Source organism: Lagopus leucura, unplaced genomic scaffold (assembly GCF_019238085.1).
Source record: "Lagopus leucura isolate 7727_CA_CO unplaced genomic scaffold, USGS_WTPT01 Super-Scaffold_100024, whole genome shotgun sequence".
NCBI classification, from domain to species: Eukaryota; Metazoa; Chordata; class Aves; order Galliformes; family Phasianidae; genus Lagopus; species Lagopus leucura.
The window spans coordinates 6,668,172-6,693,583 of record NW_024962276.1 but is presented as its reverse complement, the minus strand read 5'-3'; the positions used below and the strand labels follow the sequence as shown (position 1 = coordinate 6,693,583).

The 25,412-nt window shown below is 46.2% G+C and overlaps 2 protein-coding genes across 4 annotated transcripts in view; both read right to left on the bottom strand.

The window, feature by feature from the left end:
- ULK2 (unc-51 like autophagy activating kinase 2) overlaps positions 1 to 11,770 on the bottom strand; it is a 35,626-nt gene extending 23,856 nt beyond the window's left edge. Inside the window, exons 1-5 of one of the 2 annotated variants that reach the window (XM_042879455.1) lie at positions 11,523 to 11,770; positions 10,267 to 10,359; positions 9,091 to 9,132; positions 1,155 to 1,187; positions 762 to 798 (exon numbers count right to left, since the gene is read on the bottom strand). In XM_042879455.1, the coding sequence (XP_042735389.1) occupies positions 762 to 798; positions 1,155 to 1,187; positions 9,091 to 9,132; positions 10,267 to 10,359; positions 11,523 to 11,612 (295 nt within the window). In that variant the 5' untranslated portion in view covers positions 11,613 to 11,770. Of the gene's footprint in view, positions 1 to 293; positions 382 to 761; positions 799 to 1,154; positions 1,188 to 9,090; positions 9,133 to 10,266; positions 10,360 to 11,522 lie in introns of those variants that run through there. The other variant, XM_042879456.1, reaches the window with a different exon arrangement.
- A 6,565-nt stretch (positions 11,771 to 18,335) lies between these two features.
- Positions 18,336 to 25,314, bottom strand: NLE1 (notchless homolog 1). Of its 2 annotated transcripts, XM_042879911.1 has the most exons (13): positions 25,284 to 25,314; positions 24,823 to 24,966; positions 24,523 to 24,740; positions 24,356 to 24,435; positions 24,010 to 24,086; positions 22,601 to 22,698; positions 20,790 to 20,982; positions 20,525 to 20,660; positions 20,314 to 20,360; positions 19,949 to 20,151; positions 18,844 to 19,003; positions 18,685 to 18,755; positions 18,336 to 18,591 (listed from the first exon to the last, which is right to left on the bottom strand). In XM_042879911.1, the coding sequence occupies exons 1-13, from the start codon at positions 25,290 to 25,292 to the stop codon at positions 18,579 to 18,581; spliced, it is 1,449 nt and encodes a 482-aa protein (XP_042735845.1). In that variant the 5' UTR covers positions 25,293 to 25,314; the 3' UTR covers positions 18,336 to 18,578. The 2 variants fall into 2 exon arrangements, with proteins under 2 accessions (XP_042735845.1, XP_042735846.1); XM_042879912.1 differs by lacking the exons at positions 22,601 to 22,698; positions 24,010 to 24,086; positions 24,356 to 24,435; ... (1 more) ...; positions 24,823 to 24,966; positions 25,284 to 25,314 and adding an exon at positions 22,367 to 22,453.
- Between the last annotated feature and the right edge of the window lie 98 nt (positions 25,315 to 25,412).

The following is a 25,412-nucleotide window of genomic DNA, read 5'->3' as shown; positions in this document are numbered from 1 at the left end:
CAGGTGGAATCAAACACAGGGACCAGTCTCCAAAATGTGATTCCAGAAACAGACTCGTCACATTTTTTCAGCATGTTGCTTATATGGATCTCTCTCATTTACAAATATGGGAATGTCACATTCAGTTCATAAATAGCAGCAAGAAGCATTTTTTGTTTGTGCATCATTTTACTCGCTTTCATTGCAAGTTTAATGGTGTTTATTTTAAATTATGAGTGACAAAAAGGACAAAGCAATTCTGGTTTAACACGCATGATTGGAGCTTTGCTGTTCTGAAGCACTTGTCTTCCTACCTCCATAAGAGCTAAGACCAAGCAGGCATCACAAAATGCGTTCAAGTACCTTGAAGATCAACCAGAAAGTTGTAATATACAGGAGCTGTACTTTCTTTCCAATTATGTTTCTGAGGAGAGAGGAAAAGCAGGAAGGACAGCCCCAAAATTTCCAGAAATCCACATTCTACCTTAAAAAAAATAATCTCTGAATGCAACATTCCCAGCATTGGTTCCAAACCAGTCCTACAAGCAGCTAATATGGAACTGATCAGTGCATTCAGTTAATCTAATAAAGAGGGTACTCTAAAAAAAATAATAAATCACAGTAGGGAGAACAGGCACTGCAGAATTACAGACATTTCATAAACAGGAAAACATTGAAATCACAAGCAAAGAACTCAGAGAAGTATCAGTGGATCACACAAATACAGAATGTGAACACGTAATGCAAGAGCTTCCTAATAAGGTAACACAGGAAACAATTACCTTGTAAGTAATCTGCCAGATCCCCACCATTGCAGTACTGTTAAAAAGAAAGATTTTCACTCAAAACACAAGCTCTGAAATCCTCTGTGTTAATTTCTACTTTGTAATCCTTCCTCTGCAGTTAGAAGACCCTTCCCAGCCATTTAATTTTGTTTTCTCAACTATTTGTAATTACCAGTTTGAGGTGTAATGCTTCATCAATGCTTACAGTGCCATAGAACATAAAAGAATAATTTATGGTACAAACACTGCTGATAAGCTCAGCACTGCCCAGAAAATTAATAAGCTTGTTTTCAGAATTACCTGTTATTTTGCAGCAAAGAAGGATTTTTTTTCTTCCCCAAAAAAGTATTTAAAAATTAACCAGAAAGAAACACGTATACAAACACATACCTCCATTACCAAAAAGACAGAGCTGGGCATTTCCTAAAACAGAAGAAAGGCCATTTAAGAATGTGACGAGACAGAGCCCTCAATGCCTGCATTAACCAAGTATAAGAGCAGCATAAAGTAAAATAATCTTTCACATTTCCCTTCGATTTCATCTGCTTCGTGCTTTCTCTATCAAGGCGTCTTCTACATGAAAAGCCCCAACAAGTGAGTACACCTTTACTGTCATACATCACTGAAACCAATCCGTAACGGGGCAGTAATATTTCTGAATATGTTTGTGATGCAGTGTGAGCAAGACAAACAGCTGCAAAAACCGCTTTTCTACAGGAGGACTTCCAGGGTTACGTCCCCTCCTTCTGGGTAAAACAAGCTCTGCCATCTGAACAGCTGAAGGTCATGCAGAAATCACAGCACAGTTGTGCCTGGCATAGAGTGATTCCCAATTGCTATTCTGTAGGATGCTTCTACCAGGATTCATGCATGCTCTGTAAAATATCTCCCTCGATGAGTCACAGGCAGAAGCATGCCCATGTCACAGACCTAAATGCTTTATGGAAAGCTGTGATTTGATATAGCAGTCCTATTGAGATTTTCCAAAGCACTGACCTCCTTTGACCCATCTGCAACCTGAATTCCCTCTCATAACTGAGGAAGAGTTACTAAAAGACAGAAGAGCTAACATCTACTGCAAATTACACACTCCACAGAACGCAGTAAGAACCTCTGTATCGAGGTCTGACTGTAACTAGAATAATCCTTTTCTTAAACAAGCATTATTTTGTGTGAAGAGCTTTTGTCAATAATAAACATGATGGTTTCTAGTTTCTCATGTCATTTCGTTGTGCCTACAAAGCTGGAGACGTTCAGAGATCTTAGATAAAGTAAAACCATTTCTCCCCTCTTCGGAGCTAACGAGTTTAAGCAGTTTGAGATGAATCAGACATTTTAAGGTTAATTTGAGATTATAGGAGACTGCCTCATTTCTGGAAGCATTTAGTTCAGCCATTCTCATCTGCATTGGAGAAAGCCTCTGGAGGATTTTCCCAGCTCAGAACATTCAAGCACTTTACAGATTTGTTTACATTTTGAAATTAGCTTCAAAGAAAGCAAGTTTCTAGGAATGTTAGGCAAATCTGGTGGGAATGAAGGGTGAGCTCCAACTAATATAGAATACTAAAGCAGCAGCAGATCACATTTCATCAATTCCTAATTTTTCGATGTTTCTCTAACAGCTGTGGCCAACATGAACCATAATTTGAAATCCTATAAAAGTCTCAAAACCTAAGTGCATTTTGTCAGGAAGGTCATATTTTAGTGGGAAAAAAAAAACCAAAAGCCAACACCCACCACAAAAAGCCCTACCCACCCTGTAAAGTACTGAAAATACATTCATCCTATGCGACAATTTCTTCCAAGGCAGAAGCCCACAACCTTTCAGGAACTCCAAGGATTCCAAAAAGCAATCCACATCTGGAATCACAGCTTCCAAATTGTCTGCTAGCATTACTAGCATTATTTAAACCAATTCCAAATGACTTTCATCAGTTTGTCCAGCAAAGGCTGGTCTTGAGTTGAAGAAAAAAGGAAGAAGCCAGGACACCTGCATGCACTGCCATCTCCAACATACTGCTACTGCTCTAAGCTTGACACATAGACATCATGAGAAGAAATTCACCATTTGCAGATGCTCTGAAATCTCTGACACAGAGCTGATACCAAGAAAACAGAAGGCTATCACCACTCATTAACCTCCCTCCTAACTGATCACAGCTGATACTCTGAGATCCTAATTCACCAAAACAAAAATTCTGGCAAGCTGAGGACCACTTCACTTAAAGAGCAACTGTGATGTGTAAAAGAATAACACGGCTAAGAAGCATGGAAATTGTCTGCTCTCCAGTGACAAGAAGAAAGCTCAGCTATTGGATTTCCACCCAAACATAGCAATGCCATGAATCAGAAATAGATGTTCCACAGCGTCAGTGCTTCAGCTACACAACACACTGCACAAAACCAACAGCTTAAAGCAGTATGTAATGCTCAGCTCATGACAGACGTTTATTCATCTCAGAACTAAGAGAATGTGTTTTCTGGACTCTGTTGGAAACAAAGTCCTTTCAGACAAAGCTGCTCCCTTAAGAAACAAGGAGCTGATGAGCTGTCACAGCAGCCCTCACCTCCCCTTCCTCTCCAGCACCAACTCTTACCCACACATACTTTTCAATATCCCACCAATGAAGCTTTTGTTCAAAATGGCTGAAGTTGTTTATCCCTTCACAGTTGCTCCCATTTCAGATTACTGCTGCTGGCCAGCCTGACTGGGAATGTGGTCTCCATTCTCACAGGGCAATTCTGCAGATGCATTTTTCTCCTCTGAATTACTTTGCTGAAAAATAAAGCTCACACTATCATCATTCTCCAGAAGAACAATTTCTGTTGACTTGCTAAGCGAAGAAAAGTGCTCAAAAAGGAAAAGATTAGCAAACCACCACATTTCAGATGTAACATTCAGGAATAGAGCTGACCTAGCAAGTTATTTTAAACTGTTTCTTGAAACAGATAGCAAAGCTTTCAAAAATTTACATTTATATACAGATCACAAAATTACTGCAACTGGAGCTGCTCTGGCCAATACTTCTACCTAGAAAAATAATCAAGTAAAACAAGTGTATGTTGTGTTGAAACAATGATGGAACATTTTTTCCTCAGCATATCTTGCTTTATTTATTTAAATTTTTCATGACAAAAAACTACTTTTGCTCCCTCTTATTCTGAATCCAGATTTTATTTCAACTTGCAAGTAAAAAGATAGAGAAGCTTAATAGGAAACAACAGGTAAGCCTACTAGAAAAAAATGAAGAGGCAACATATTTGCCAAAAGTTGCTGTGTTTTAATCCCACACTTCCCACAGTTCTCTCAGGGGATGTGAAGTTCCAACCCAAATCACAGGTTCAGTGCAGTAGTTCCACTTAAAAGACATTAATTGAAAGAGAAGTCAAAACATTCATGGTTACTTGTGACAGCTGCTGCTAGAACTCCAGCACACTGGCAGAAACATACCCTCAATTGCTTTTTGGTTAGAAAGCCCTCCTCTAGAAGAAGATAAAAGTCTGCAATGAGCATTTAGTGAGCTGCAGGAGGAGGAGCTGTGCTAGGACAGTTACTGTGGTTTTGCTCCAAGGTTGTGGATTCCATTTAATTGCAGTTTATGATCCCAGTCCCAAGGGAGCAAGAGTTCACCTGACAGCTCATGCACTGCTGCTACCTGATTTCCTGACATTATCTTGTGCTGTAGTTGCTTTATTTATTGGTCAGGGAGACACTCCTCATTTTTTGGAGCATTAGATACAATTGGCAAAGGTTCTAATGATTTAGTGAAAATGGACTGGTCCAGATCCTTAAGATTATTTCATTGTGTTACAGATACTCTCATGCTGCTCTGCAAGTACACTGCAGCAGCAGCTTCTAACATGTTCTGCTCCTACAACTGAACATGTTGTTGCTTCTGACTGAATGTGTAATCTCAGACTACATGACGTGCACCTGTAGGATTCACAGGTTGCATGCTGCCAATTGTTCACATAAAAGAGCAATCAGCCACAGGAAACGTACCACAATGGCAGTGTCACTCATTTCCTGGTATGTGAAATGCTGTACCTCACTAACAAGCAAGGGAGATGGTGAAAGTAAATTGTGTTTGGTTAAAGCAAATGCTAATTGGCTATCCCTAACCTTCAGCACCCGTGCTACTGTTGTTCCTGGCCACTCAATGATCTTATTGTCAGCCTTTCACTTTGCACCACTTGCTAAGTGAAAGGTATGGAAAAGTATTTCAAAACCTTTACATTTTCTAAAGGACATATTTGGCCTTTAAGTCTGAAAACATTTGTCACCTGGCGGGGAAGAATAAACACAGAAAAATGGTTGGGATAACATTTTGTATTTTTTTTTTTTTTTCATATGCAGGTAAGGATGGATACTGATAAATAAAAAAAAATAATTAAAAAAAAACTAAGAAAAAAAATAAAATTGAGGCATAAGTAATGATAGTTCAGAACCAGCTCTGCTGACAGGCAATACGAGTTGTGGCACACCAAGATCAAGAAGATGCTCCAGAACATTTGAAGCAACTGCCTCAGGAACCACGCAATGATACCACCAGACCAGCTGGAGCCGCTGAGCAAACAGGAGTCCTTAACGACATCGATAAAGAGCAGGTGGAGATAGGCACCATTCCATCCACCAGCATCCCTGGTAAGAAATCACAGGCACCTATATGTGGGGAAAGGCAGAGCTATAGGTACCAAGGCATTGCTGGCTTGGCCCCCACTTGCTTTCACTGCCTTCAGAGACAGAAGCAGCTGCAGCTGTTTTGTCCGCTCTGCGCCAACAGAGACAAGAAACAATCTCTGTTCAGACACTGTTTCCAATAACAAACTAGAAATTAGCTCTTGCTACACTACTGTTCAAATAGCAAACTTCAGACTCCATACAGTGAAGATTAATTCATTCTTCTAAAAAACTATCCCTGAGATACATCACAGGCTTTCACTCTGATGGCTGACATTCTAAAGAGTTCTGAATTAAATTATTTGCTAAAACAGGCACTGTCTGGCACCATGTGAGATTAGCTCTACTCAGCATGCACTCGGGATCATGAACTGCAAAAAAAGCCCATAAATTCATGGCCTAAATATAGCACATTCCAAATAACTTACTGACACCTTCCTGCTGCTGTATAATACTTTATCCATGGATCTCAATGCACTTCATACCGGTGAGTTAAAGGTTATTTTAGACTCTTTTTGTTTTTGAGAAACAAGGCCCCATTTCCCCAATTAATATGATCCAACGTTCTTTGTTCTTCTTCTGCAGGATGAATGATATCTCATAGGAAAAAGAACTTCATTTTAATGCCATTTTTATACCACTTCAGCAATTCTGGAGGTTTTTTCTTCAAAGAAAGAATACCAACTCTTGCCCAAAAAGATAAGTAAAAAATGTCTCAAGAGCTTCTGTTTTGTAATGCATTTACTGCACGAGCACTGCGCTTCACAAAAGAAGTAATTCCACCTTTAGCGGTGAGCTGCACGTGTTTATTTTTCAAAGATCTACTACAGCAACATATCTGCCTCTCATAAGTGGAAAGCTCATACTTAAGTATCTGCACAAACACTCTCAGCCTTAGAACCACGCATCTCCAGACTGCCTCGTGCAGATCCCCAGATTTCTGCCATGGCACAAACTGCAAAATGCTCTGCTTACATAAAATGCTTAACTGCAGGTCAAACCTATCAGCACTGCATGTACCCACCTTAGGGAAATCAAGGACAATTACTGTGCTGGCACCAGAACAAAAGATTTTAATGCTGACCAATACATATACAACACTAATGGTGTACTAATTCATCTGGGGGTGGCTCCAGATGAATGGTTATTTCCAGTAATGGAAATGGCTCCATACATACTAAGGAATGTATCAGAGTGGTGTTCATACCTAGGACGAAGCAACAGCAGCATAAAATGTTCACGTGCTGTTGTCTGAAAGACTGTAACAGTTGCCTGAATACCTCAAGTCTTACCTTATTGTATTTTGTCCACATTCACAACACTACGACAAACAAAAAGGGCAGCACATGCTAGGACATGAAACGCTAAGGAAAATTTGTAGGTGTAACAACCCACCAGCCATGTGAATGCCTTGCACAGTGCTCGTTCTTGCTGTGTTATAAGTCAATGTAATCATGTAAGTTAATGATGTATAATATTTCACAAGCCAAGCCCCGTGCAGACAGACTTATTTGTGCAAGCATCACACTCTCTTGACCATATTTTGCAAAGTAATTTCTTCTATAGACGTAGCATCATACTGCTTTACGTTTGCCATGAATCTATTCAAAATATATCCAAGATATGAGAGTTCTTCCTTTCATTTTGCTGTAACTGTTGTTTTTATTGAAGTGCAATGGTCAGTGACAAGCAGGAACATCCCCTTCTCAAAGGGAGAATACAGGGCCAAACACTCACAAGGGAGTGCCACTCTGAGGGCGTCGTTTCCTGTGGCAGAGCAGTAAAAGCATGAAAGTTGTTTCTAAAACACTTTTAGGTAAATAAACAAAAACATAGATTTGTCTTCTCTTCCCTTGTGGGTGTTGTGTATGGAAATCAAAATTAGCAAGAGCTTCTGCAGAGCTAGAAGATAAACAATGTTAAATCATCAAAACACAATGTATCTAACCAACTACCTTCAGATTGAGCTGCAAAGCTTAATAAGCATTCTTCGCATATAAACAACCATAAATGATAAATCCAAAATTCAGCTGCTTACTCACACACCACCACTCTCAGTCAACAATTCCAGTTTCTTTGAAGATGTTCAGATGTACTAAATTTAGGGTGCTGAAACACTGTTTCCATTTAGCATTACTCAGGAAGGCCAGGTCTCTTCAAGAGTGCACTTTCCCCTCAGCTGTATCATTCCAAAGGCAGAGTTCTGAAGTCAAGACTCAGAGAAGAGTCCAAATGGGAAGTTCTGAGGCATAGTCTGCCGCCACATGAATCCACTTCTTTGAATCACAGGTCAGCAGAAGTTAATTCATGTCCTACAGCACTGTGCACAGTAAAACCTGACAATGCCAAGCATATATCCCACAAACACAGTTTTCTGCAGCTACACAAGACACATATCTACATATAAGCTGAAAATCTTATAGGATGCAAACATGTAAGGACAGAAAATGGTGAAGAACATGGAAGTGTCTATTTTGCATTGCTTTAACTGTGCAGTGCCCCGAGGGTGGTTCTTAATAATTTTATTCATAAATGTATTTCTGTATTTAAGATGAGAATCAAGCCCAGGAGATAAACGTATGGTTCAAATAGAACAAAGAGCTGCACACCTCACATCATCTCATATTTAGCTTTACTCAGCGCTCGCAAGCCTCACAATATGAGAAATGTACTTCCTGCTAATAGAATACACTGCCCTGTGCAGGCTAGAAAAGTAACTCCTTCACCTTGTCAGACAGAACCTGGGAATAAAAAGGTGGTGCAAAGTCATAGAACCATAGAACCATAGAATCACCAAGGTTGGAAAAGACCTAAAAGATCATCCAGTCCAACCGTTCACCTATTCCCAATAGCTCCCACTAAACCATGTCCCTCAACACAACATCCAGCAGTCACCTCATTCTTATTTGACCTACTTGAAAAGATTCAAATATCTGCTTGACTTTTACACTTTGTGCCATCCATTTGAACACAATTTAAGTAACAGCAATGCGTACGTGCATAGTAATGATCTCCTGCTTCCTTCAGCTTTCCCTCACCATGACAAAGGGCTATAAAATACATCTCTTTATCTTTGAGACATCTCCACAGCAGTAGAGATGGTTTTCTACAACAGCCTCTTAAGCTATGTTGACTTCTCAGTGTCACTTGCCTCATCCTTTCAGATCAGCTCCTACTAGTACACTTTCCTTCGGGTGCATTCAGTCGCCAGCCATGAACACCTCCTTCCCAGTTAAAGTATAGAACCAAGCAAACAATGCTAATTCAGGAGAACAGCCACAGCCACTGATCCAGCTCCCTGCCCAGGCAGCTGATGCTTTTTCACTGCACACAGGACCAGACTACACAAACAGCCCTCTGCAGAGATAAGCAGGCTCCCACTTGCCCCTGCTGCCTGGAAGCAAACCAGATTTCTCACAGCTATCCCAATGGATAAGCAGAGTCAATATAAAACAAGCATGTAATGTGCCCAATACAACACAGCCCCCCCTGCCACTGCTAGGGAACTGGATATCCTTTTCTAAATATCAAAGTGACAACAGTCACAAGAAAATACATGACCACTTAAAAATATCTTACTATATACATGCTTTGTATTTGCATAAATAAAATTAATGAAGAACAAAACATCAAGACGTATTTTACCTGGACATCATAGAGAGCTACAATGTTCTCGTGCTGAAGTTCCTGTAGAAAAAAGTATTTGTATTATGGAAATAGCCTGCTCTTGTTTTAAATGTAATATGCAGGTAATGCTCAAAGAGTTTTACATCTGATGATCGAAATCTTTAGACTGTACTCACAGCAATAGGAAGTCACACTATTTATTCACAGGTCAAATACCATTTTCTTTACCAAATTCATTTTCTCTGTGTTGTTATAGAAAGTAATACAGCACTAAATCCTTCAATGACTGCTGAATTTATAGTCTAACACATTTCTTCCCTATGGGAGTAACCAACTATGTTATTTTCAAGCCAACCTCTTATTTTACAATAAAATGAAATTCAAGCCAAATAACACCAAATACAACTTGCATGTGATTATTTGCAACTGCTTAAAACAAAAGTATGTCTCCTTTCTAAGAACTTGAAGCATATGAATACACCCAACACTACTATTTCTAGCATATAACATGAACTAGAACATACATACTAGCATATAGAACAGAATGCACCTCAAGAAGCTTAGAAACAGCACAAACGTTGAAATCAGCACTGATTATTGCTGCAAAGCTATGTAAAATGAGATGTAGTGAAGTTCAGAGAATGGAAAATGACAGAAGAACACCTAAGGAGATGTTTCCATGAAACAGAATTTTAGAACTAAATGATGTTCTGTTTTATTTTCTTCATTAGTGCCACACTGAACTTTTAAGTCAGTTAACTCAGAACGGGAAGGCTGCCCCAGGAATCACATTCAGTACACCGCTTTCAGTTCTCAAGGCATCTCTGATTGAAAATAAAAGATAAAGAATGATAGAAGACCTCTGCTATAATGTTTGTTACAGGGAAAGATGTGACACTACCCATCCTGAAGGACAAACCTTTCTGTATGTGCAATAAGTGGAGCACAGATGCTGATTGTACAGCAACCTTCCCCTTGTAATAAAAACATGCCCTCAACATGAGGCCATTTCCAAAACTAAAGAGCTTTTTTTCTTGGCCCCTTTAATTCTGGATTTTGTCTGAAGCAAATAAAAGATGCAAAAGGTAAAGCAGCAATTACAGTGATACCACACCTGACCCAAAATGAACTGCATCAAAAGTCTCTTTTCCTTTTCAAGCAAAGCGGCTTTAAAAATCACTGCAATTAACATACCTTTAAGATTTTGATTTCTTTTCCAAGTAGGATTTGTGATTTTGACAAGTTCTTTTTGTTAATGCTCTTTATGGCTACTTCCCAATCAGTTTTCTGCAAGCAAACAGAAAAGTATTATCAGCTTTCATTTTCTACTTTATCCACTAACAAGAAGCTAGCAAAGCACTCAAGAAACAGCAAGATCATCCCTACCCTACCCACCACTGATCACTCCATCACATGACACCACCAAGAACTATTTCATTCCACAGTAGTTCAGGCAGCTATTAAGATCCAGCTGCTGCCAGACTGCATTTTCATGAGTTCAAAAGCACTTATTAAAAAAAAAGATTACAATATAAATAATCACATCCCGTTTGCCCTTCAGTTCCCTCCCAATGACGAAGTTTCTTCTATTCTTTAAGGACTTCCCAGCTTCATCCTTCTTGATCTCCACAGCTGAAAACTACACAAGCACTTGGTTTTTGAGTAGAAATACTGCCTGCTTACTGCCTATTAACAGAATCATTAAGGTTGGAAAAGACCTCTAAGATCCACTCCAACTGTCAGGGCACCAAAATTGTGCCCTGTACCATGCTGCTATGTACCACATCTACACATCTCATGACCACCCACAGGGACAGCGAGTCCTCCACCTCTCTGGGCAGCACATTCCAGTGCCTGACCACTCTTTCTAAGAAGAAATGTTTCCTAATATCCAAACTGAACTTATTTATAATGCTTATTTACGTGTAAGGTATAACCATCTCTGTTAAGCTTCGAAGTTTCTCATGTTTTCTGTTCATGCTGTGTCCCTAGGAGCTGCAAGCACTCTCCCAATGCTCCAAAAGGCTCCAAGTCGAGGTTTGCTTTGTGGAAGCACAGCGTTTGAGGCGCCAAGCCCAGCATAAACTCACACAGCACCAAGAAACCACCACCTATCTATGAATATCCAGCAGGAAACCGGACCCATCTGAATTCCAGGGATCCTCAGCCCAACCCAAAGGAGACACTTTCCCATCAGATCCCTTCCTTATATAAACACGACCTCCTGACAAACAAAGGGCTCAGCCTCCCCGCAGCTGCACCTCTCTGCTCGTCCGAGGAGCGGCCCAACAGCTGAGCACACAGCCAGGCTGCCCTATCTCCTTATGAATACACATAACCGTGCTCACAGAGCAGCTCGCCGCAGGCCCGGCCCCACCGCATCCCCCAGCTGCACACCGAGGCCCGGGGCTGCTCCCACAAGATCGTGTAACCGCCCCATCGCCGTTTACCTTACGGTGGCGACCTTTGAAGACCACAGCGAAGGCTCCGTGTCCTATCAGGTCCTTCTTGCTGTACTCAAAATCCCCCACCACCTCCATCCTCCCTCGGGGGTGGGCATGAAGCCCCGGGATGGGAAGGGGAAACAAAAGGAATCGGCTTTTTCCTCCGGCAGAGGCACTACGGCCGCCTCCTCAGGGCAGCGGGCGAAGCGGTGGGAGCCCGCCCGGCTCCTGGCGGCCCCCGGACAGCGGGGCAGCTCCTCTCATCGCGCGGGGGCGGTCGCGCACCCCCGTGCCGAAGGGGCTGCTGCGGGGCGTCTCCGAGGCGAGGGGCTCCGTCTGGCATGGGGAGGGCGGAGATGAAGGGAGGGAGGCTCTCGGGGCCGCGAAGTGAGGCACGCCTGCCGTCTCAGGGCCCGCTCAGCCGACCCGCGCCCTGCCGCCGCCCGCCCCCATCGCCCCGATCAGGGCTGCGGGTCCCCTCAGGGAGCGAGCCCGGCAGCATGCAGCGGGGCGGGGGCAGGCGCGGCTCGCGGCTCCGGGGCTGTCGCTGCCTCGCCCCCGCGGAAGGGAAGCTGCCGATCGGAGTCTCTCAGGCCGCCGTCGCTCCCTCGCGGCGCCTAGAGGCCCCGGCTCCAACTGCCCGCACCTCCGCGCCGCCGCGCGCCTTTTCTAGACCGCATCGCGCAGGCTCGGGCGCTCGGCTCCTTCCGCCGGCGGCAAAGAGTGCCTCACCCCGCGTAACCCGGCGGGAAGCTCTCCGCCGCCATCGCCTCACGGCTCCGGGGGATCGCGCACCTCTATCCTTACACCGGCTCCTGCGGTAGCCCGGGTGGAGGCCAAACTCGAGTTCCAACCCCCTCCCCGAGCACGGAAACGGCTTTTAATACCGCTTACGTTTTCCTTCGGCCGCTTTAGCCCCACCTGCGGCAGGACGAAGCTGAGGGGCCGGCGGGAGAGGAGCAGGGTTCTGTGAGGGAGGACGGCAGTTAGGAGCACGGCCCTGCTGCCTCGGGAAGCCACACTGCGCCAGGCCTAACCCAGGGAGCTTAAACGAAGAGGGAACGTGCAGGAAAAATGCTAATAAACGTAAATGCTGTCAGGCAGAGACACTCCTCAGGTTGCTCGCTCCTTTTACAGCTGCAGGTTTTCCTCACAGCACTTTTAGCCTTGGGCCGCTTAGAGAAACACGTTCAAATATTAAAAACCACCACCAGCACACACCAGTCACACGGAACCTTTGACCTTCACCTCCATCTCCACGTAACTATGCTCCTTTGCTTCCATTCCTCTCTGCTTTCACTTCCTTTCCCTCTATGTTGTCCTCTGTGCCACCTCAGCATCCAGCTTTCACGTGTATGAGCCGTTTCAGGCCTCCCAGATATCCCCACCTGCCCCGATCCTGCTGGCACTCTGGTCTCTATGCAATGATTAACCCTCCTGGCCACACGCAGTGCCTTGGGTTTTGCTGTGGTACATTTGGCTGCACTCGGTTACAGGCACCACACAGTGCACTTTGTGATCCTGCAGGGTCAGAGCTCAGCATTCCCATGACATAAAGTCCGTGCTCAGTGCTGCTACATGGAAATAGTGACAGAGCAGAGTTATGCAGTTATTTCATGGAATCATAGAATGGCCTATTTTGAAAAGGACCGCAATGATCATCTGGTTTCAACCCCCTGCTATGTGCAGGGTTGCCGGCCACCAGACCAGGCTGCCCAGAGCCACATCCAGCCTGGCCTTGAATGCCTCCAGGGATGGGGCATCCATTTCTCTCATTATTCTTCGTATCTCACTTTGCTTACTGTAACTCAAAACCAAGAACTATGGGAGTGGTGTCAAAATCTCCACAGTTAAAGACTTCTCTAGACGCAACGGACCTGGATAAAAAAAATATTGAGCAAAAGATACTTAAGGGAATATTGACAGCTTTATGAAGGACATTTTGAGCTCTAAATGTTATATAGAGGCATCAGAGGGATCATAAGACTCTATTTTTGCCATAGAGAAGTAAAGGGCTTTAACAAACCCTCAAGACCAAATCCCACTTTAATTTTCTGAAGTTCTCAGCAAGATTCCTTTGTGGCACTAACCTAACAAATAAACAAAAAGTGAAGCTGACCAAGTAATTTCAGCTGCTCAGAACATCACTGTGGAATAAATGAGATGTAAAAATATTCCAAGTTAATCATAAATTAAGTTGCTGGTAGTAACACAAACGCTTTCTAGCATGTATTCACAATTCCCCTTTAAAACCAGTAAAAAAAAAAAAAACACAAGTCTCAATGTGTTAAATATCCTGACTCAGAAAATGATTTCCTTCAGAACTGGCTGTTCTCTGCCATTCACTGATTCTCACATTCAGTATCAGTTCTCCCAGTATCAGCACACGTCTTCACCTCAAAGTCTAACTCACGAGTTGCATTTTTTATGAAACATCACAAAAATTTTAGAAAGACCCCTTTTGACCTGAGGAAGCCACTGTAGGAATTTCTAAGCCACCCACTCTGCATTACATTTCAAAAATGAGGCACATCTCCCTTTGGTAGCAGCATGTCTGCCGTCCTTTTGTCCTCATAATCAGGCTGGAGCCCTGGAGCAGGTTTGTTTTAGCACAGCAAGGACAAAACAGCGAGGAGCAGCAAGGAGGTTTGACTGGAATAACAAACTACATTGGCATAGCATTGAGATTTGAACAGGATCTGAAGGGCTGTGAGATTTGCATACAGGTCACTCATTTGAACTGGATCTTCGATTAGTCTCTGGGAGAGTTTCTAGGTGTCAACATCTCTGGTGCTATCAGACTACAGCAAACCTATTTACAAACAGCACCTTCACTTGCTTTTGCTGCTGAAAGAGGACGTGGAGCCAACTGTAATTGCTCACCTCTCCTAAAGGGAGCTTAATTACTGGAGATGCTGGGAGAGCAGTGCACAATAACCCGCAGGGATCGCACTGCTCCTCCCCCCCCCATGGAATACACACAGATATTCACCATTTAGCACTAACAGGCAGCAGCAGCCCTGCAGCACTCAGAGGGATGCACTGTTCTGCTCTGACAAGCCATGCAGCAGGACAATAAATTATCCGCTGCACTCAAAAAGCATGGCCAGGCAATGGGCACCAGCACTGTGGTCAGACAGACCACAGCGATTCTTCAAAAGCACAAAGAGCTGCATGCTGAGTTTATTTCTTTAATATCGTACTGTGTGATAGCAGGAGCACAATTATACAGCCCACCAGCTTGCTGCAGCTCAGCAAGGACAACCAGCTTACAGGGTCAAGGAAAAGAAAATATTAAATAACATTGCTGGACATGCATTTGCAGCTCTTCCCTGGCTGCAATACATTGATTTGACCAAATTAGCCCCTCAGATGTGGGCTGGGACTTCACAAGTGGCAAAGATCTGGGAGGGAGATTGCACCTTCCAAGTTGCTGATCTGAATACACAAGGGAAACGTGAGGAACTCCTGCCAGATGAAAGCACTATCCAGAAATCACTGTTCTGAGTTTCCATACCTCCTTTTACCCTTAAAAGCACTAATGATCTTTACTGTAAGCCCTTTTCTGCCACACATCAAAAACAGCCATTTCTGAGAGAGAAACACTACCTGAATGGTGCCCAGGCTGTCCCAACAAGAAGCAGAGAGGACTGCCTTTCCTAACATACAATAAAGATGATGCTGATTTTCTTCCTGTTCAAAAGATTATTTATTTATTTATTTTGCATCTCTCCCCAGGCAATCATTATGCACATGATGCACATGGAAATTAAATTACTGATCTGGGACAATAATCAAGATATCAGCTGAGTCGAGGAGAACATGAACATGTAGTCGGGAGGAACCAGGAACTGAGGAGCACAACTTGCACACCAGCGTTCCTGCCTGGGTAAGCAGAACACACAGCCCTGAAAACAACTTTCAGAAGGATGTTCAAGGCCCCACTTATCTAAATCTACATCCAAGAGATAGGATCCCATTGCCCATCCTATTCCACACAGCTCTAACCCAGGCAGCCTACTTCACTCCAGGTGCCTCACTGTTTTCTTCTCTCCCTCCTTCCCTCCAGCACACCTAGGATGTCAATCAAAACAGGTAAATCTTTCTCAGAGGACTGGCATGCTTCCCAGTCCTTATCACCACTGTCCTCCTGTTGGGGATTTCAAACAATATTAACGGTGGCATAAGCTGAGCTATCACAGCTTTTAAAGGAGAAAGTGTCAGAGGGCTCTGTGGGAAGAAGCACTGTGTCAGCTAGATGTGCTTGAAACTATTCTTACAGTATCAGTGAAAAATAATGTCCTTCTGGTAAGCACATGTGAGTGGTACAATTAACAAGAAACCTGGGCAAAACTGGAGCGAAGTACAGGAAATTCAGTATGTGCCACTATCATACGGTGTTTGAAAGCTTCAGGTATTACAGTATGTTTTTTCTAAGTGTAACAAGGTGGATCTCTGAGCAGATAGAAACCAAGAGCTCAAGCCTACATTCTAGATTTGTCCTTCAACAAAAAGTAATGTCTTCCCCATTAACAACACTACTAACACAAACCTGCAACTGCAATTCTAAAAATTAGCTAATTAAAGCTCTAGTCATCAAAGGAGCAAGAGTGACCAAGTGCTACTTTGTGACCTGCCAGAAAGGAGCTGCCCTGAAGGGAAAGGCAGCAGCTGTTTCCCAGCACGTAAGAGAAGTCAGTAAACTGCAGAGCAAAGCCCAGGAAATCTTGCTTTCAAACAAAACTGGGAGGAGTGTTATGGGATTGCTTGGGAATGCAGCTGGAAATGGGCCAGCACTTAGAATGCATGAAGGCTGGTACTGTATAAATGATAGAAATAGGAGCAGCTGCTTAGATAGGAAAATACTGTTTGGTCTACATGTGAATCCATCACATGGTATTATTCAAAATCTACCCACTATTAGGTCAAAAAACAGTTTAGATATAGCATATTTTGGTGTAAACTTGCAGGCCCTCTCTTTTTTCAAGAGTTCTCATTTTGCTTTGGAAAAGCTTTTTACGGTACCACTGAGGAGGTGAGTTTTAGTTAGGCTCTGTTTTGTGCCAAATATCATAGAACTGGACTCTGAAAGGATGGCAGGAACTAACCTAGGTCAGGAGCATGGCCAGGGGGCAAAGCAACGGCTTTGGTTTGGAAGGGAGGACAAGGGAGCAGTCAAACACAACCAAGCCTCTCCCTGCAGGCAGAAACATCTCCCCCAAGTTGGATAAATCACCACTTCTAACACAAAACACATTGTGGATCTGTGGGGCATAGCAACCTTGTACAGCTCCTTGCAAGAGGAGGCAGAGAACAATGCTCTTTCCACAGAATGAGTAGCAGAAGGTACCACTTTCAGCAAGTCAACACAGGGGACAAAGACAGAGCTGACCTCAAAAAGAAGAGTTGTTTCCCCTATGAAACTGCATAACAGACTTCTTGGCAGTGACAGGAGCTCTGCCAGCCACAAGCATGCTCCCCTCCTTCCAAAGGGCACATTAGTCCGGATGGGGCAGAATTGTCAGCTACAGTTTTACATCACCCTCTGCCTTAACCTTTACCTTAGCAAGTTCTGAAGGGTTTTGTTTACACAGATGGACACAACATGGCCTTCATTTCCAGTGAGAATCTGCTAGAGGAAGAACAGGTACAGAATATTGAGTTCTTCCATAAGATAGAGCCAAATGATACAACAAAAGGAACCACTACTCATGTTTTCACTCATACTAAAGATGTAGCATTTTGTTCCAGTCTTTTGCTGACCTGAACACTTGCAGAGATGTAAACAGTCATGACTGCAAAATCCTCTCTTAATTATCCAAAGCAATCCTGTCAGCAGGAATAAAGTTCTAAAATGCATTTTCTACAACTGGGAAACAAACTCCTGAGCCGCATAATCGCTGGGTATCAACCACAGTATGAGAGCTATGCAGAATGTTTTGGTCTTCACGCTAACTTGCTGCAATGAAATCTGACAGTATATTCTCTAATACATTCTCTACTCTATTAATCATATCCCAATTTTCACTGAATTGACTTATAAAAAGGCTCACAAACAAGCTTACAAATATACTACCGATAGTGTGAACTCCTTTCACCCATTGGGCAAATAAATACACTTGGGAAATTCCAGAGAGCCAACTCCATGCAACATAAGTTTTGTCATTTACTGAGACAGCCCCAGCCCTACCATCAAGCTTGTATCCAGGACAAGGGCCATACAAAACTCAACATGCTGCTCCATCTTTCCCACTCCCCTCCCCTTCTTTACTTCCTCAAGTCAGAAGTGGAAGGGAAATGAGCGCCCTATTCAAAAGCACAAGCGATTCATTTTTGCATTTTCAGGAGCCACTGAGGCCTGAAAACTCTATGCAGCTCTTGCAGCAGTTTGAAGCTGATGCCTGTTGCACTCAGGCCTGAATGGATGGGCAAATGAGTTAGCTGCAGTGGATGTGGAGAATCACTGTCAGATAATGCTTGGCACAGCTCACGAGTAAATGGGCCGTGTGAAAAGGCAAAACCTTACTGGAATAACGAGAAGCCCTGAGACCATGTTCTCAGCAGATCTTTGTCCCAGGTATGCAGCCGAGCACAATTCTGCACTGTAATGATGTGGTGTATTTTTCTCCTCTTCTCCCTCTCCAAAGGTCACACAAGGACAACCCTTTCTGTTCCCACTAAAAGCCTTCTTGCATGCAGGATTCTTCACATGGGAAGGAAGAGCGTGACAAGTCCCCACCCCTATGCTTTTCCTTTTCAAAGGGTGAGGCCACTACAAGGCTGAAATTTCAATAAAAAGGAGGCTGAGATGGAGGCAGATGAGATTTCCTTCTTGTAATGCTCAGAGGAAAAGGATCCTGCAAAGCACAGCTCTTACTAAGAACAGAAATTAAAATTTCCTTAAATAAATATAAGGAAAGAATCCATGAGGGATAGCAGCTGACAGGAACAATGAGACATGCCCAGGTCAGCCCCCGTCGTGCATCGCCTTGCAGATCTCCCAGGCAGATTGAGTGGATGGGCAGGCCAGCTTAGGACAGGACTGGTGGCTTCGTGTCGCTGCTATCTGCGCCATCTGCAGACAGAAAGAGTTGTCAAGTCTCTGCAGCTTTGAAGAACACATGGAGTGGCTGCGAGTTCCCCTATACAGGGACCAAAGGTTACTTACATCCGTAAACACTTATCCTTCCCTCCACTCGCTACCCTCTGTCCGTCTGGGCTCCAATCTGTTGCAAAAACCTAGCGTAAAGAGAGACCCAGTTAGTCCTGCTTCCTGGAAAGAACAGCCATCCCCACTTCCAATACCACAGCTTGACTGAACACTCACCTCATCTGCATGGCCAGGAAGATCAACGGCCAGTTTCTTTGTCTCAGCATTCCACACCTTCAGTGTGCTGTCGCTGCTCCCACTCACCAGTAAGCGGCTGTCGGCTGACCAGGCGATCTGATACACGGCTGAGACGTGTCCTCTCAGTGATGTCAGGTACCTGAGGCAGAGGTGGCACGACCAGGCAGTCAGAGGAGCAGGCACCCACATTTGTCTCAAACCCACTCTTGCGCTGCCTTTGTGCTTTTTCATCATAGATTCATCGTTTTGTACCTGCAGCCAAGCCCTGCCATAGGATATCTAGCACGCTCCATTCCTGCACACACACAGCAGCCAATACAGAATCCACTCAGTATGTCTTAAATCCCTCCCACATTGGTTCAGACCCTTCTAGGGGACAGGCTCTTCACTTCAGTTCCTCCACCACCAGCAGGCAATGCTGCAGCCTCACTGTACAGGTGTGTCCTTCCTCTCTCAAGCTCAACAGGAACATGTCTAGGCTTAGAAAGACCACTAAATCACTGACACAAAACCAGAGATCACAGGTACAAAGACAGAACGATGGAAGGACTGCCGCTCCATAAAGCTAACCAATACTCCGTCAGGAGGTTAAAAGCTGGATTGCAGGGGCATCCAAACACCAACAGCATCACTCATAGCTACACAAATTTCCATCATCCAGAACAAGCTGTTCCCTGGCACAGGCACTGTTTAAACTGGGTCACTCTACAGTGTGCAACGTGCACATGTCTTCAGGAGAGCAGTCAAGTGGAACATCCCACCCCAATACAGCCATGCCTGCCCTGGAGGACCATCCCTGCAGCAGACAGCATGTGCCACTTGGGTGCAGTGCTGTGGCTGGGTAAAAGCAGCACCACATACATCCAGCAAGCAAGACCGTGCAAAACATGAGGAGGCAGACAAGGGATCTATCAGAGGCAGAGAGTGATAGCAGTAGAGCAAAGAGGCAGAATATCTTTGAGATGCTGAATACACCAGGGAGCTGCTGACAGTGACAATGGGGTGCTGCTGATCTCTGCATAATCTGTGCATCACACACAGACCCAAACACCACCTTTGTAACAGAACAAAAAAAAACACTCACTTTCCTGTCCTGCCCTCCCAGAGCTTTATTGATTTGTCAAAGGAAGCACTGGCTATTATCCGGGTGTCTGGTGAGAAGAGGACTTGGTTAATCAATGCCTGGTGACCTGTCATTCTCTCCAGTGGCTTCTTATCTTCTGCTGGCCTCCAAAGAAACAGTGTGAAATCATCTGAACCTGAGACGAGCCTTTCTGGTCCCTGGCCCTGAGAAAGGGATGAAAGAACTCAAATTTTGTACAAGCCAGCTGTGGAATGTTTAGAAACACACGCAGTGTTGGGGTCAACAGCCAACTGTGCATGTTTACTGCTTCCACCAGCACCAGTGTTATAAACCACAGCAAGGATAAACTTTGTAATGGGACTTACCCTGATTTTATCATACCTCTGCTGTGCCTTGTCCTTCAGTTCTGCCACTGGAAAAGGAAAAGGGAGGAGGGTAAGAAGAGAGACTGGAAACTGTTGGAGGAAAAGCAACTTCAGCTTTCAGGAAAAGCAAGTTCAGCTCATGGCAGCACTAAGAAGAGACATCAGGTTTCCCCGTCATCTCCTCCACATTCCAACATAAGGCTGCACTTACAGGAGCCACTCATATCCTGTGGGTTAATGGTGGCTTCAGCAGGTTCAAAGGCACCAGTGCGAAGAACGTAATCAGTGCTAAGGGCCATGGTGTTCACCCAGTGAGCGTGGCCTTGCAAGGTGCGGCACAGGATGCCCTAGAAACAAAACCACCCCACTTAGAGAAGGAAAGGCAAGACAGACAGACAACTATAAACAGGAAGAGCAGGTGAAGTTGCATCCAGCCCCCTTTGTTGGCAGGTTGTCGGGCTACCTGCCCCACTTACATCCTGGCTTCTCCACACTTTGATAGTTCTGTCCTGGGAGGAGGAGTAGAGCAAGCCATCGCCTCCCCACTTCACACAGGTCACGGACTGCGTGTGGCCCGTGAGGATTTTGTCACACCTGCCCATCTGTGTGTCCCAGATGCGGATGCTGCCATCCTTGGAAGCACTGGCCAGGTAGCGGCACTCTGGGTTTCTGAGCAAAAAGAAGACAAAATGCATTCGCACAGTGCACGCATCTCCTCCACAAGATCCCCAGCATCAGCCCCAGAAGTCAATAAAAGACAACTTTCTCTTCTGGGTTAAAACCAGAGGGAGGCCAGGAAGTGGGCTACAGACAGCCAGATTCCACAGGTAGAGGAACAGCAGGCAGATGCATTCTTCCAAACCAACTGTTGGGCTGCACCCAGGAAGCACTGATCCAGTATAAACCTGGCTCCTGTGTCTTGAGTAATTGCTCTGTTATTACAGGAGGCAGCTTTAGCCCACTGACTTATGACTTATGCCACAAACTGGCACCCTTCCTGGGCAAGGAGACTTCCTTCAGCAGCACAGACCACCAGAAACAAAGCCATGTATAATATCCCCTGTCTACACCATACTTTGTGTCTGGCAGGAGATGTGCCGGCCCGCAATCCAAGTGATGCAGAGCTGAAAAGTCCATCCTCACAGTTCAGGAAGAGTAAGATGGACACTGCTGGAAGCTGCTGGCCAGCACCCAGTGAGAACAGGGGAACAAATGGTCCCCAGTCCTTTGCACAGCATTTTTATCAACACCTTTTTAATGACTCGCTCCAAAACCAGCCACATTTCCCACACCTCCGTGGGGCAGTGACTCCTATAATCACTGGCACTTTGGCCCCAGTAGGAAAAAGACACTCACTGCCTCCTGCTGCATCACAGCCTCAGGAGTGGGAGCTGCCAGAGCACCAGCTTTGTTTTTCCTTAGCTGGCTGCTGACAACAAACTGTCCTCAAAGCAGAAGCAAAACTGAACAGCACAGCACTATGCCAAGCAGTCAGGAGATGCAGTAACAAGTGATAGCACCACTGCATCGATGGCATGAGGGGCTGAGGAAGGACACAACCCATCCTTTTGTGCAGGAACTGAGCACAGAGTACAGCCAGCTGGAGACAGGGAAGTCAAGCCCCGGCAGGGGCATCTCCTTCATCTCCATTTCCTGATCCTCCTTCATAATCGGTTTTTGCAAATCCAATTGTTTGCTGGAATTTCCTACTGGCAAATTCAATTTACAGGACTCTGCTCTAACAGGACCCTTCTCCCCTTCCTCCCCACCCTTTTTTTTTTCCCCCTTCATTGCTATAATTTCTTGGATTATTGGCTACAACTATCCCCCTTCACTCATCCCTCCCAGACAAAGCTTTAGCTGATTGGGATAAGGAGCTTGCACAGTTAATCAGCACCCATGACAAACAGATGAACCAGGATGCAGGACGTCAGAAAGAGAACGCTTTGCAAAAGCTTAGCTCAGGCTCCACGTCCACAGGCTTTCCTGCTTCCAGTGGGCAGTTTCTGTAGCACTATGAAAACATCAAGCAGTTTCCATCAACAGGTCTCACTTTTATAGGAGGGTGAGGAAATCCGAAGCACAACTCAACAGCAAGCAGCAGCTGGGACTCCAGAGCTGGATGCATTTTTCCTGCCCCACCTTGTGAGCCACTTCTTCTGAACACACTCTCTCTGCACACCATAACAGGACAAAGGCAAACAAGAGGAATGCCCTAAAGATCAAGCTCATCTTTGCCTTAAAAGTAAAGGGGAAGGAAGGAAGGCTGGGCTGGCCCCTCACTTACATGTGGAGCGGCTCCCAGCACAGACACGTGATCCATTTGGAATGGCCAGTGAGAACGCGGCCGATCTGACTGCCTGTGGCTGGGTCCCAGAGAAATATCTGCCCAAGAGAGGAAGCAAGAGGGTTGCGTCAGGCCACACGTCATGTGAATCCCAGGGATGGTCTGGGCTCCATTTAGAAATGATAGGTATCCTCAGTCTTGTGGGGGTTTACAGAGCAGAAAGGGCGGCGAGCAGGAGAGCTGGATGCCATTGCTGATCCCAGCCGCAATCAGCTGACATCTCAAAGCATGAGACCTGGTTGCCTCCCTCTTCACTTCAGATGCTGCCGCTACAAAAATATCTGCCCCAGCCCAAAAGCAATCCAGCTCTCCAGAAAGCCAGCCTGAGCCTTACAGCCTGTGCCAGAGAGTCGGTGAACGTTTGCAGAGCACGATGAAAGCCAGAGCGGGCTAAATGCTACTTATTATCGGATTCTGTGGGTGGAACACATGCTGGTTTTCTGGTGCTTTTTCGCTCTCTCTGTAAATGCTCATCAAAAGAGCCAAGGCATTAGTCATATGCTGCAAGAAACTTGGAGAAACAACGAAAACAGAACAAGCAGCTGCCTGGGTTAGATTAAAGCCAGAACCTGCTTGTTTCTTTGGGCTCATATCACAGCGGCCTCACAGGGCAGCTGCTCAGACACGGAGCCCAGGTCAGCAGCACTCAGCAGCTCTGCAGCCGCTGTCCTCGCTCCCAGGCTGTTCAGAAGTCAGAGCAAGCCAACGTCCTGCTGCAGATTAGCAAGTTACTGACTTGCTTTTAATTGTGCCCACTTGCTCCTGCTTCCCAAGACATTTCTGGAAGCATGTCTAGCACACAAGTTTTGCCCAATAACTGGGGCAGGGCTCCCCCAGCATTCCTGTAAGAGGGAATTTGGCTGTGTCTGAACAGGAGCACTGTGAAACAAGCTGCTGCTGCCTGTCTGGGTCACACACACAACCACACTGGCTTGACCAAGCGATACCCCTTCTTGCTCCAGACATCTCCCTCGTGATGGAACTGTCTGCCAAGGACCACGTCTAGATCCTGGATGCTTTCCTGTACAGAGGGAAAAGTGTCTGCCACAAGACAGCAGGGCTCTCGCAGCGAGACTTCTGCAAAGGCAACAGAGTGCTGCCTGGCACAGCTGAGTCACAGGCCAGTTCAAAGACACCACATGCTCCCACTGTGACGTGCCAACATGCAAAGCTTCTCCAGGACACTGGGAATCCTGCCCTGAACAACTAGACACCTGCTTGTCCCAGCTGCTAGAGAAAACAAGTCTTCATTGCTAATACCCTGCAGCCCACTTAATAGATTGTATGACTGTGGAGGGTCTCCTGGGCTGACCAATCCAGACCCTCTGCCAGGGTACTAACAGACCTACCTGGCTGTTTTTGCAGCCTGAGGCCAGCTTCTTGCCATCAGGTGACCAGGCGATGCTGAGCACCCAGTGCCTGTGACCTGGGAGAAAGAGCACAAGCAAGTGTGAGCAGAGAGCTGCACCCACCTGTCCCCAGTATCCCAGGATGCAGCAGCCACAGCAGTGGGACGAGAGCGGGGCAAACCCTTTACGTTGCTCCTAGCCAGACCTTCTTCCTCTTTTTCCTCAACTCAGTGCAAAAGAGCTGCTCCATTCCCCGGAGGGCAGTCCCAGCCCACACAGCACATGAGGCCTGCCCTGTTCGAGTGGGACGGGGGGGAGCTGCCCTCCCACGACACCCTGCACTCACCTTTGGCTGTGAACTGCGGCGTCTCTGTGCTGAGGTCCCAGAAGCGGACTGTTGTATCTCCAGAGCCGCTCGCCAGGTACCTGGGACAGGAGGGACAGCAGGATCAGCACGGGGCCCCGATGGCTGCTCCATGGAGACGTGCCCTACCCACAGCCAGAGCCTCATACTTTCCCGTGGGGCTGAAGGCGACGGAGATGACGGCCTCGGTGTGTCCCTCCAGGGAGCTGGTACAGCGTGTCACCGCCCGCACCCTGAACACAGCCTGCGGCTGATAGATGATGTCGAGAACCTTCTCTGTCTCCACTGCTTGCCCTGCCAAGGTCTTCTCCAGCGAAACGACGATCTCGGCATCGTGGAAGAAGAAGGCCAAAGGCACCGGCTCATCCTGGAGGTGAAATTGCAGGAGAGTGGCAGGGGGCGGCTCCAGGCACCAGGAGCTAAGTTCGCCTCGGACACGGCAGCCTCACCTGCTGCAGGAGGGCGTCGCACACCAGTTGCAGCTTATCTGGGGTGATGCTGACGGGCACGTCGAAGGGGGAGCCCAGCGGCTCGCCGGCCTCATCGCGGAACTGGATCAGGAGCCGCTCCACGTCCTCTGTAGGCTCCATGCTCTGCGGGACAGCGGATTCAGGGCCAGTACGGGGTAGGAGCGGCCCCGCAGCGCTCGGCCCCAGGCAGGGACGGCCCCCGGCGGGGAGATGAGCCGCTGCGGGGGAGCCTCGCGGTGGAGGCACCGGCAGAGACCCACGCAGGAGGCCGGAGGAGCCCCGCAGGAGACTCCATAGCAGTCAGGAGACCGCGGGACGCCTCAGCCTCTGCCATCCCGTACAGCCCCGCCCCACTCCAGGCTCTGCGCGCATGCAGCCCCTCTGACCCAGCTCCGGTCCCATCCCTCCCCCCGCCGGGTACCGCTGCCGGCCCCGCTCACCGCGGCCATGTGCCCGTGCGACCCACGTGGGCCGGAAACGGCCGCTCTGCGCTGGGCGGGGAGTGCGGGAGGCGCTGGGCGCGGCGCTGCTGCCCCCTCGTGGCTGGCGGTGGGAACCGCGGGTTCGGG